Raw genomic sequence first — 14,160 nt, 5'->3', positions numbered from 1 at the left:
GCACTGTATGACGAGAAAATTTTGGGAAAGATATATTAAAATTTTTGAAAATACCACGATGTTTACTTCCTGTCATAGTCGTGCGAGATTTTCAATTAGATTTATTAAATGATCTCTCGAATTATTAAATATATGTTTTTGTCGAAATGCAAAATGCAATCTTCCTTTTTTCTTCGGAAAAAAGTCATAATACTATAAAGCGTTGTTACTACTTTGACAATACCTATCATTATGCAATCATATTCTCTCGTGAGTGAATTCAGTCTAGAGTAATTTGTTAATTTATACATAATTTATTAATAAATTTTTTATAAATATTAATAAATTTATTATAAATAATTTATTAATAATTTGTTGTATACCATTTATGACACGTGTCATAAATGTTATATCAAAAAGTAAACTTTTTCATACAATCGCAAAATGTCGCCACGATATATTCCGATGTGTATCCTTTTAATTTTACTATAACGACGTGTAAATATTATATAACGACAGTTTCGACTGGTGTCTGTCGATAATGTCAATAAATGTATGTGTTCACATTTAATCTTACAAAATACAAATACAAATACTTGATAACGACATTTCAGTTATGTATAATCATGCTTTTTAATAATTAAATAATTACTAAAAGCCTTCAATATTCAAATATCGAGAATCGTTTATTGGATTACATTGGTGTGTAGCTTGAGTTGTGTTTTATATACGATTCTATTTGTCTAGATGTCAATAATACTTCAGTAATGCTTCAGCATGCTTTAACGACATCGATGGAATATCTCATTATATGCGCGCTGTGAAATATCAGAGATTGCAGTTATATTTATTTACCTTTCTAAAGAGAAGAGAGGTAGAGAGAGAACACGGCTGTTGCCTCGTGAAACAATTAAATGTAACAATTAAAATGACATCTAGCGCGCAATTATTTTTGACTTATAATTTGTTTATATCAAAAAAACATTCCATATTATTAATAAAAATTATTATATTACATATTTATTTAAAATTATTATATTATATATTATATAATAAAAAATAATATATACGAAATGTATTTTAATATTCATGGCATTAATTTTCATAATTATTTTTTAAACTAAAATCAAAATGAAAAAACATGTTTTGTAAAGACATGAAAATATATTTCAGAAAATTTTCTATGATTCTTAAGATTACGAAATTCAAATCAAAACTTAACCAACCACAGATTCCATTGAACAGATCAACACACACATTAATGACATTATCTAACATCAAACTGGTTATAACATTTAATTATTGATTAGATCACTTATACCAAAATAATTACTGAACGTTCAGCACGTTAAACGTGCAAAATAATATGATTATACATCTCGCAACAATTACACACATAAACTGATAATCAATCGACAATCACAGATATAGATATTAAAAAAAAAACAATGTTTTTTATACAATATACATGTAACTCTAATTTTAACACGGTTCAATAAATATTGTATAATTGAAATCCTATCAGTGATTTTTTTTTTAATTTTATTTATTGAGATGTAAAAATTAAATCCATTTAGAAGAATCGTCATTTATGATTCGTTTTTTTACAATTTTAATTATAAAAAGCAATATTTTTTTACGATATTCGACATGTTTAAAGTAAAACATATAGTTAATGAAAGTAACGCGTGGAGTTTTTGAATATTTCGAATTTTAATTGAAAAGAACATTTTATTTGAGTGAATCCATTAAATTAAATATCATGTATTATATCTTAATTAATTAATTAAATAATAACTTGTAAAAAATTCACGATTCTCAAAGATGATGATATCAATTTTGTTTTTATTGAATAAAAAAACATGGTTACTAAACTTTAATATTCGTCATAATATATAATATCAGCATAATATATAATTTCTGCGATAATAATAAGACGTAATAAATAACAAGAAAGATAAAAGAAAACCAATATCCGTATAAAGCCGATAATTTCGAATTTCGATTTTACATATCTTTTTTGACAATGGTCGATCATAATTAGATAAAAGCATATTTTTGGATGATTTTAACGAAATTCTTGCATTCAAGCTCGCAATATTCTCGCCATCAAAACATTTATTCTTCTTTTCTTCATTGATGTTCATTGAAATTCACATGGGAAATTGATTTTTAAAATAAATTAGCATTTTTATCGCTGATAAGAAGAATCGATTCGCGAATTTCGCGAAGAAAGTCAACATTCAACGTACTCCGCCAATTACCAGGGCAAAAACCCAAAGAAAATAAAACGCAAATTATTTTTGCTTCTCAGAATCCATTCTTGCCTAAGCGACTCGGACGAACGGCGAACAATGATACGCAATCACCGGCGAGCGGACAAGAAAGCGCCGTATCTTCTTCACTGCGACACGATGCGACGAGAGACGCGAAGACAGAACGTTTTCACGAGAGCGGGAGAAGCAATTCCGCGCCGGACTCCTATGATTGGCACACAAGCGGCAGGTAAACACTATTCTAGGACTAGCATATTTTTTACAAATATTATTTTCATATAGCCCAGTTCAAAATTTTCTCATGCCCTTTATACATATACAGTAGAATTCTATTTTATAAAATCTCATTCGCGCTGAAACAAATTTGTCGAAACTGATAACTCAAATATTCGAGAAGGACCAAGCTTTATTATTTGAACGTATCATCTCATTGATTCGTTTAGAAGAAGTCTCTATAGAAATATAGAAATGTTCTTCGCATCCAAATTTATCCAAATGCTTTTTTTATAGATTTAAATTTGATATATTTCATTTAAAAAATTATATATTCGTTTAAATTATGATTAATTTAATCATAAATACGCCATTCCATAGATTTAACACTAATGTCACAATCATATAGTTTATTCTTATTTTGTTTGTCAAAATAATAAATCACGTTGGCTACTTACGATGAAATATAAATCAACTGATAGTAAAAAACAATATCACATTAATATCGTCTCTGCGCATTTTTCCGCTTGTTTTTCTTAATTGCCTCATTAATTTGCATATTGGCAGACAAATGTCGATGGAAAATCCCTTGTCGCCAGTGACAGAAGCCGAGAGAAGGCAATGACGTTATCAGTAGAAGTAGCTCAAAACAAGGAAGCACACATACCGATCCTTAGATAACAGGTCAACGTTAAACGGAAATGATCATCGATCTATCGACCGCGACGTCAAAAGGCGAATTTGTCAAACGAACCAACGAAAACTTAATCTTCCAAAGGAACGTCGTTATCGATTCCACTCTCATTACTTTTATCGTTAGAACCGTGCAACGTTACCTTCAGTTTTTTTGCAAAAAGCTCTAGAGTTATCTACGTTAGCTCAAGAGTTATTTACGTCCAAACCGGCGAGGCTGAAACAGCGGATCAAAGTGCTTGTTGGAAATGTTTTTCCGTTAGATCTCAAAATTTTTATATGAATAAAAATATAATATTGCGGTTCAACGATCTATATTATATTACAATGATAGAGTCAGTAATCATATCTCTGACTATTGTTGGTTGATGATGTACATGATGGTGTTATTTATAATTAATAACCGCACATAAATAGTAAAACATTATATATATAAAACTCTTAAAAAACATAAGAGACGGAGCTATTATTACGTTTACGTGTATTTCGCTATTGACTGCCAATGTTGTCTACGAAATGGAATCTGGTGAATTTTAATGATTACAAAGTGGTGTCATTAAATAATCAATTACGATATTGTTTTCTTTTCTGTTGCTTTTTATCTAAAGCAATTCCTATGAATAATATTTGTATAAAAAAAATTTTTATAAATAATAAAAAATTAACAGAGTAGTGCTATAATATCATTGCGGCAATTTCTCAGAGATTGAAGAAACTATTAAATATTTATGCACCATTTTGTTTAATAATGTATATACACGTATAACGAGATAATATAAAATGTGATTTATCTAATCTCAAATTATTATATATAACGAGAAATTGAATTTTGCGATGTAAATTACGATTTAATCGAAAAGTTGATGGTACAAGAGTATTCTTATCACATGATAAATCACGATAAATTTCATCGTCACGTGTGTATAAAAAATAAAATCGTGAAAGATAACAAGTGGATAATGCATCTAATGCAGTGATCCGATATAATGCCTCGCCGGATTTAACATTCCATTAATATCGTAAGAAAAGCATTTTTAAATAACTTCAAAATTTAATGCTATATATCCTCTGCCAATCTAGTATTAGAAAGAGAATCTCATCGTAAAAACATTCTGTTTTTAATATATTATCACAGCAATGTAAAAAACCAAAAGTATATATATATATATATATATATATATATATATATATATACAGATGTCATAGTACGAATAATGTGTTTGATATGATATGTCTTCTACAATATTTTTCCTTCCTTTTTTAATAAATCTGGTTTTGATTTCGCTTGTTGCTACATTTGACTTCAATGTTAAATGTTAAAATCTAAAATGAATTTTACAAACGCTCGACTTATCAAACTCTCACGTCAACTCAAATAACATGATACGAAAAGACAGAATATTTCATGTCTGCAATCACAATATGGATGGAATTTATAATAATTTTGTAAAAAGATATTCACATGTACTGTAAGAAAATAAACAATATGATAAATCTACGAATTAAATATAACTGAACTTATGAACATATTATATCAAACAGGAATTAGTTAAAATATAAGACAAAATATTTAATTACAATTTAAACAAAATAAAGAAACTATATTTACAGCTAAGAATTTTATTAAAAATAGCATTTCTAAAATGTATAAAAACAATTTTAACCGTTGTGATATATTTCTGAATGTAGCTAATTAAATTCTCTTCTAAGCTAGGTTGGCAGATTCGATCAAATTTAAAAAGAAGTAATTAACTATAGTTCCAAGAAAAATGAGTAAAATCTCTACGTGAGTAATCTTTTTTTAACCATACAGTTAATTTGTAATTTACATGAGCACCGGAAGAATGTCTTGTAACAAATTAATTCCAGAGAGCTCATTAAAATTATAATATTATTTTACAAATAAAAATCATATAATCAACTAAATTTTTTAATTAATTGTACATGTAATAGTTATATAATTATGTCATATATACAAAAAAATTATGTAATTATATTTTTTATATATATTAATACTTTTAGTTTTAAGTGTGTAAACCTTTTTATTTAATTATATATTTTATGAATTTTATAATATTCTATTTTAAATAATTTGTTATAATTATATTTAATTACTTCATGATCTCTCTCATTTTGCGCAATATAATGATTTTTCTCAGGTTGAGATTTTCGAAACCATTCTTCCGTTACTTGTGTGCAAAACGTACGTATGTCACATATGTTCGCAAAAATAGAACATATTGCATTTTTTAAATTATCGTGATAAATCTTGTATGTTTACAAACTTCTGTATATAACAATATGTTTCCATTGAAGTTTTTTCTGCCGCAATCACGTGACGAGAAAACCGCTCACATGCCCACGATTTTAACGTCGATATAAATGTCAAATTTTTGCAATTCACTTGTCCCGATTTACAAGCCGCGTAGGTTGTATAGATTGTACATAGATGTAAAGGTGTACGTATATTGTATTCAGATTTTGTATGTATAATACTCATATTTTTTAAATATATAGGCTCGCAAATAAAAGTCCGCAATACAACGACGCTCTTTTTAGGTTCATGCTATTAGATTATATAAATTTATATAAATTATTTCTTTTTTTTTTATATAACAATACACTTTGTAGACTTTATTAATGATAAAATTTTTAATTTAAAATTTTTTAATTTAAAATTTTTATTTGATGAATTACAATATCTAAATAAATTTTTATTTGAAATTTTATTAAAATGGAATTTTATTGCAATTAATAATATTGCAAAATTTATTTTTTATTCTACATTCAAATAAAAATTTGTTTTTAATTATAAATATAATATCTGATAATTATACTTAAAAAAGAGAGATTTAAAAAATTTCTATTTAGGAATTCTTTGCATACATAAAAATCTTTAATAAAGGATCAATTTTAATTGGAATTATCTCTTAATATAAAGACTTTGATGTTAAAAAATGAGTGATTAACAAATGATTGAATTCATAAAATCTATTATATTCGAAGTTTTATATAATTTCCATTGTATGTTAATGGCGCCAAACGACCAAGAAAACGCAACTAAAGAGAGACTCGTGATTTTATTGGACCTTATTGAGATACGGGGGACCATATAAAACAAATGTATGAATTTAAGAGGTAGATTTCCATGCTCACGCAGCGGGCGGTTCGAGATGCATCGTATTCGAGCTTCGCACGCATCTCAATTTCATGCATACAATTATCACATGGAGACTGCGACGGACTTATTAGTCGATAAGGATATTTATCTAATATACAATTCAGCACCCGCATTTTCATAAACTTTCATTTAACCGTGACAATTTTAGAGTCTATGCGAACCAACGCATTCTCCATATTATTGCATAGGCCAGGGAATAACGAGCCTTATGAAAAAAATGGCGAATTAACCGTCGAGGGAAAAACAATATACATACACTTCCTAATATATATTTACATTTACTAGATATACTTGGCGGCTCATAAGTGAAGATCTGCATTACATCATTGCGTGATCAATTCTAGATATGCCTGTCTAATAATTCAAAACTTAGACAAGTGTATTTAAAACTAAAGAAGCATCGCGAATATGGATCTAGGAATCCTTCCAGAACTATAGATAAAGTGTCTATTGATAGCAAATACGCTAAAATCCTTGTTATATGTATTATTACATTATAATTAATGTAACGATAAATCTATATAATTTTTTATATACTGTTAAGTAAAATATAATTTATTAATCTGACATCTCTCGTTAAATGAATTAAAGTAATCTATATGTATATTGAATTTTTATGATTTTGACATTTTTATATTAGAGTGTATCTAATTTTTAATTTTCAAATTAAAAAATTAATTACTATTTTATTATAAATAAATTTAATTCTTACTTTCTCTCAGAGAATAAATTATAACAAATAATAGTAAAATTAAATAAATAATAATAAAATTTAATTTTTTATAGGAAAAAAATTAATTAATAGATAGATATACTTTGATGCAATTTGCTATCAGTGGACATTTTCCGAATTGTTACGGGTATATAATTATTGTTATTTAAACGATTCTATATATGCACACACTCGCAAGTGCATCTCACTTCGCATTGCGTTATCTTTATCACCGATTGCACAAGATATTTTATACTCTCTATTAGATACGCACTAAAAATCGCTATTTCTTAATCTCGTTGTAAAAAAAAAAATAAGGTATAGTGTACACTTTATGTCGGCTAAATGCATTTAATATATTATTGAACAACTTAGATGACGAATCTCTGCACTTGATAATATCACGACCAAAAACGATGCTCAATCGAGGCATTAATGGCTGATTTAAAGAAAATTTGATTTTACTCGACAATCAATATATATTACTCGATATATATATATACGCGTGTATATTAATTGTAATATACACGATAACATACATATTATTTCAATATTTCTATTCTCACTCTAGTCACGAAATCTTTTCGTTATCAATTTTCGAAAAAGTTCTTGACTCTAGGAATTATATTTGTAGGAATTTGAAAAAATAAGCACAATTAGAATTTTCACTTTCTTAACACTCTCTTAGATCTTAAACGCTTCGATTCTCTCTCGTGTTAAATCCAAAATTTTACGGAATATTTCTTACTAAATGGTGAGTTGTATGTTATTCACTATTTACAATTTCATAGAATCGCGTTATAAAATATAGCTAAGGAATCTCGTGCAATCTATATTAAATTTCTTTCATTTAAATACTTGAGATATAATTAAATTATGTACATATACATAATTTGTGAAACAGTGAATTGTTAACTTTAATATTTCAACATAGATTGCACGATATTGCAATTATCGCGCACAAAATTCCTGAACGGACATGATACCAATAAAAAGCTATTCTGTATACTCCGCAATCCAAAACTATTACATTTCATTTAAAAAATTGTACTATCTTACTATATTTATACTATCTACAATAATTCTCTCCGCTGAATTCGTTTCTATTTGCGATCAATTTTTCGAAATTAATCGTGAAAAGAAGAAATCTTCTTATGGCACATTTGTAGTAACTGAAATAATGTAATTGCTCGTCTATGTAATAAATCCTTTTTATCTTTCCATTAATGTCAGTTGCCTTGCAAAACTCGACTCAACCATTAAATCTCTCGTGATTTATCTCTGAGTGCTACTGTTTTCTCTCTCCCTTAGCCTTTCATTAAATCAATATAGTCTTTATAAAAATTTTAATACTTAACCCACTTTAACTCACTCTATTTCTTTCTTTGCTAATTAAAATTCTGTACAATATAGGTACGAATATTGTTCGATAATCTCCCTTACTCTATATATATATATGTTCACGATATCACGTTACTCTCACGTTATAGGTATATATTTCAATTTTTTTCTTTTCTTTAATTTTTTCTTCTTTCCTTTTATATAAACTTTCTTAAAATATTCACTTTTAGAGCTACAGATTTTAAAGCTAAACATTATATATTTTAGGTTTTATTTATAAATATGTATATTATATTTTTTTACACTTGAAAGAATCTTTACCCTCCAGAAGATAACGAAACTTCATTCATTCATCCATTACTTTCTACATTATCAAATCTCTATATTATCATATTTGTAATCATCAACTGTAATGATGACTGATCTCACATGAATCTCATATTTTATATTAATGTTAATTATCTCCAAATGTCAAGAAAAAATTCAGTTGTCCAAAATGATTAAATTAGTTTGAAGAAGAGAGAGATTACATGCATTTTTTTTTCTTTCTTTATACCGTACCACACTTACATATACATCTAAGTGTTTCAACACATCAAGATAAAACGCAAGATCCATTCTTGATTAAGAAGGTGTAACCAGGCTGCGTGATCTTGTATAAAAAAAAAAAATTTGAAAATATTCAAATATAAATGTAGCATGACCGCCAATGATCTAGGTAAGCGTAAAAAACTTGCCCGCGTTGCGACCGTTGGAGACGTTCTTATTGTAAACATTTGTACTATATGAATATATTTTACTTTTGTGTACATTCTGCCCTTTTGTTAAATAAATCACGTTCTGACTACGTCGGAAACAGAAAACTTCCTCATGAGTTTTATTTTCTCCTTATACATTTCTATCGCTCTTACAATTAATATTAATATTTCAGAAAAAAATATGAAATATAAAAAAAATCATCCAATATTTAAAAGAACTCACCATATCGCTGTTTTATTATTAGTTTTATATTATGCCAGCGTTCGATGAAAATAAATTAATGCAAAATTCATCCACCAATTTTTGCGTTATATAAATAATGATATAGCAAAAGTGATGACGCGCTTTTGATACCTTGACCTGCCATAAAAAATCGAGGACCAATATCGTACATCGGAACGGAGCCGACTGGCTACAAAGCAACCATGCGTGTTACGACTGTCAATTCCCGTTGGGTAACTTTATGTCGATGGTTTGTAGAGGCACAGGCGAAAGACAATGGACGTAAGCCGCGAAAGCCAATCAATCGTGGTATACACTCACGCTCTTACATTGCATGTAAGTATAAAGAGCTTTTGAAATCAAAGGAGGCTTTCAGTCGATCGTCCGGACCGTCTAAAGAAGTCATAAAACGTCCAATCGAAAAATACGCTCCGAACTATGAAGCTCTTAGGGTATTGTCTCTTTTGTGTAAGTGTCATATAAGTGATTACTTTTCATCTTTTACACATTCACGGGAATATATCATGAAATTATTCTTAATTTTATTCGTAATTTTTTTGCACTTTTTCATGAATATTAATAAAAAATATTTTATTTATATATAAATATATTGAGGATAGACTTAAAAAAGGTATATATATTTCTATATTTGTTTTTCCAAAAAAATAATCAAATGAACGTCAAAATATTATTTTTGCTAAAATCAGATTAATTTTCTCTCCTGCAATATTTTTATAATAAAATTTCTTCTAAATTTATATTTTATTTTATTTATAATTTTATTTTATTTATTTAAATATTATTTTATTTATATAAATCGCTACATTTTTATAAAATGCTATAATTATACCTATTTATTATATCTTGTTCTATCTTTATGCATATCAATTAACATTACGTTTTTTCCTAAAAACTTTTTTAAAGCCTTTTCAATTTCAATAAAATATTTAATAATAAGTTTCTCCTACAAAGTGTATAAAAGTTACATATAATACATATTTATTTCCTAGAAGTTCTCTTTATGTAGAAACATACTTGGTAATTTTTATTGGCGGAATATTTTATGAAGCAAATTTAATTTTTTAATAGCACCAAAAAACATTAAAGCTTTAAATATAATTATTTCCGTCTCTTAATGACAGCTTTTTGCAAAAAAATAGTATTTATTCTTAATCAGACCGTGAAAATCGCCAATTGCAATCGCGGTTGTAACTTATAATTTTCGTGAAAATGAAACTACCGCACGATGCTGGTGAATTCAGTGAGTGGCGAAGGTGTGTCGCAATATACGGATTATATGTTGTATCACCTGTCCGCAGTACATTACATCACGTCCGATAAAATTTATTTTGCGGGAAAGACTCATCTCCAACTATTAAACATACATGCATACGTGCACACAAAAATATATATATACATATATTTTTATCGATTGTACCAATTTAACGATTAAAAAAAGTAATTTTTCAAATAAGTTTAGTTTTATAGCTAAAAATATACATTTCACTTATAATTTTTTCTCTCTCTCTTTATTATTTTTAAATATAATATTTTAGATATTTGTATATATATATATTTCTTAAAACGTATGTGTATAGAGAAGTTTCTTCTAACTTTTGATGTCTTGCAGCTCCTCGCCGCAAGAGTACAATCGAAGCCACAAATAACCAAATTAGTGCCAGTGGAAGGAACTTTTCAAAAACAATTAAATAATACTACGAAGCCCTTGGACAAATTTTGGGATAAATTACTCGCCACGTACAACTTCATCTTTCGTCAAACCAACAATACGAACAACATAGAAAAGATTCTGGCAAAGGACGTGCCAGCTTCTGATTTGCAAGCCGTGAAACTAATATTGCCCAATTCGATGAAGATAGATAAATATTCGAATCTCCAATATCCTAACAATAGTTTCCTGGATCAAATAAAATCACTGTCAATACTGAAGAAGTACGAAAATAAAGCGAATTCAAATAATCTCGAGAAGGAATCGTCCGTTAAAATAGCGACAACGGTCAAAGCGAATGAAAGAAACATGAACTCTATAAGCTCCGACAAAAAGAACTCCAATAAAATAAAGATGCTACCTGATGACGATTGGTTTAATAACATTCAGCCTTTAGAACAACTGGAGCTGCAAGACGGAGAAATAAATAAGAAAAATGAGGTGGAAATCATAACAACAACCCCTCAATCTCCAACAAGGGTAGGTCACCAGCTGGTCGAGTGGCTTGGATCTCTTTTCAGCTTTACTCATAACATTTATGCAAAATTATCGAGTGTTGCTTGCAGAAAAGAAAAGATGCAACAATGAGATATATAAAATATATTTTTACTTCGGGAATTTAGATTATATAGAAACTATATTAACTCTCCGTTTACAAATCTCTAAATAAGCTGAGCCTAAATATGTAACATGAATATCGAATCATAATTTTCATTTAATCAATATAAAAAAAAAATCGCGTTTAATCTAAATATAAAATATAAAATAAAAAGTTATATTCAATGCTAAACGTGTGCCGATAATAGAGTAAATATAATATGATAGAGTAAATGAGTAAATATAAATGTCATAAAAATTCAGTTTCACTGTAGTATTAAATATATGAAGAAGAATAGGGGAGAAAAAGAAGAAGAAGAGAGAACGATAGAAGAACGAAAATATCATCAAAGATATCATACAAAGATATCTGAATTGTATATCTTTATACCACCATTATCCCTTGCATATTTCGCTAAAACAAATAAATTTTATATTAAATAAGAGATTAAATAATATTTTTCATAATATTTTTTAAATCTCATAGTATGCGACAAATGATAAACATACATTTAAATATGGGATATATCATAGCATTCGTGTGCAAAAAGTTAATTTTAAATTTCAAATGCTAAAGTTTATATTAGATATATCAACTTTTTTGCATAAGGTTCAAATGACCATTTCATCGTACAACATTGCATAAAACTTTATAACATTATTTTACGCGATACAGATTGCGCGTTTAATATACTCGTGAGAAGAAATAGTCTTGTAATCTTTCATTACACATGTTTTATTCAAAAATATCTTGCTCTGAAAAATACGTCATTTTTTGCAATTATCTTTTAGTTATTACTATGGTATAACAATTATCTCGTAGAATAAATGCATGAAGTCTTGTAACACATATTCACTATTTAAAAAAATGTTATTAAAGTGTTATTATGTTAAAAACAAGTTACATAAATGCACATTATCTAATAAAAAGATCCATCGTTTTAAATATCTCTAAATAATTGCAATAAAAAAACGTAAAAATTGTAGTCCAAAAAAATGTTCAACGCTTTTCTTTTACTTTCTTTTATACGTAAATATCTTTTTTCGATAAAAACTATTAAATTATCAGAGGGGAGGTGGCTCGCTGAGGATTTCAGCGCGTAAACGTTCTAGAATACTGCTATTTTTCCACACGTATGTGTGCAGTCTTTGGTTGTATTATTAAATGATGTACGACAGAGTCTAATATGTTAATATCGTATTTTAATTCTCTTATATCTAACTCATATGTATGCACGCACACACATATTCGCATATGTACACACGCGTAATATCTTAAAGAACTTATAATCTCGATTCTTTTACCGAATATACAGCGCATGGAAGTCCTTTAATCTCTTACTCTATGTATCTAAACTAAAATTGGATCATCGAATAAGAGGCAAGTATCCTAAAAATATTGCCAAATGTGTTTTTTAGATATCTCTTAAATAAACGATAGTTACATAAAATATACAATATCTAAAAAATAGCATTTAAAATTTGAAATGTAATTTCTAAATACATAATTATAAATTCGAAAGAGATCAATTACTGTAATTTAATATAAAAAATAAATACTTGTCATATTTTTAAATACCAGCCAACATCCGATATCCTTTTGGAACTGTCAAAATCAGCCTTTAAAAAATATAAAATGAGGGAATAAAGAGTATAATGAACGATTTGCTTGGAAAAGATAAAAAATGATAAATTCTGGGAAAAGCCGCTCTGTGATTGAATAAAAATAAGTCGTTCGAGGCAATGTTGCTTATTTTCTCATGCTTATAATAATCAATGAATTTGTCATTGACATTAAAAGATATTGATTTTTTTTTAATGTATGTCGCAATCTCCATATTATAATAAAATAAAAATTATTCGAGAAATTTGTATATTTGTGAAGAAGAAATATTTTTTTTCTCGGCAATTTAGACAAATTGCTGGAAATTTAATATGTAATATAGTCTCTTCATCGGATAAAAAAAGTATATGCATATATATGATTTTTTTATCATGTAAATCCCTAACAAAATTTTTGGCAGTCTATTGTTTATATTATTTCTGTTTTCTAACTTTTCTATTTCTAACTTTCGTAACAAATTTTCTGAATTAATCTAGATAATATGTATTATAGTTTATTAAGATACTAAATTCACGCAAGTATTTCGTGTTCTTATTATCTTTTCATATATGTAAATCAGATTGTCGATATTTTCCCAATATCTAATAAAAAGTCGAATTAAAAGTCTAATTAGAAATCGAATATATGCAATACATTATATATACATACATACATACATATATATATATATATATATATATATATATATATATATACATATATATATATATACATATATATATATATACATATATATATATATATATATATATATATATATATATAATTATAAATTTAAATACAGATAATGCAAGAAACTCAAACTTTTTAACTATGATTCAATTGTCAGAAAAT

The 14,160-nt window shown here is 27.1% G+C and overlaps 2 protein-coding genes across 2 annotated transcripts in view; both read left to right on the top strand.

The window, feature by feature from the left end:
* LOC126856366 (calcium/calmodulin-dependent protein kinase kinase 1) overlaps positions 1-9,262 on the top strand; it is a 73,133-nt gene extending 63,871 nt beyond the window's left edge. Inside the window, exons 9-10 of the mRNA XM_050604807.1 lie at positions 2,294-2,484; positions 3,036-9,262. Of these exons, the coding sequence (XP_050460764.1) occupies positions 2,294-2,484; positions 3,036-3,093 (249 nt within the window). The 3' untranslated portion in view covers positions 3,094-9,262. The remainder of the gene's footprint in view (positions 1-2,293; positions 2,485-3,035) is intronic.
* Positions 9,263-9,758: 496 nt separating this feature from the next.
* On the top strand, positions 9,759-12,262 carry LOC126856407 (uncharacterized). The gene is made up of 2 exons (XM_050604874.1): positions 9,759-9,844; positions 11,007-12,262. Exons 1-2 carry the CDS (start codon positions 9,815-9,817, stop codon positions 11,691-11,693), a joined length of 717 nt encoding a protein of 238 aa, XP_050460831.1. The 5' UTR covers positions 9,759-9,814; the 3' UTR covers positions 11,694-12,262.
* Positions 12,263-14,160: the final 1,898 nt, after the last annotated feature.

This window comes from Cataglyphis hispanica, chromosome 18, assembly GCF_021464435.1.
Source record: "Cataglyphis hispanica isolate Lineage 1 chromosome 18, ULB_Chis1_1.0, whole genome shotgun sequence".
Classification (NCBI taxonomy): domain Eukaryota; kingdom Metazoa; phylum Arthropoda; class Insecta; order Hymenoptera; family Formicidae; genus Cataglyphis; species Cataglyphis hispanica.
Note: the sequence above shows the minus strand (reverse complement) of the source record. Positions and strands in the feature narration are given on the sequence as shown.

Coding starts and splice junctions, on each gene's coding strand:
- LOC126856407 (XM_050604874.1), top strand. CDS start 9,815: ATGAAGCTCTTAGGGTATTGTCTCTTTTGT. Junction 9,845..11,006: donor TAGGGTATTGTCTCTTTTGT/GTAAGTGTCATA, acceptor GATGTCTTGCAG/CTCCTCGCCGCAAGAGTACA.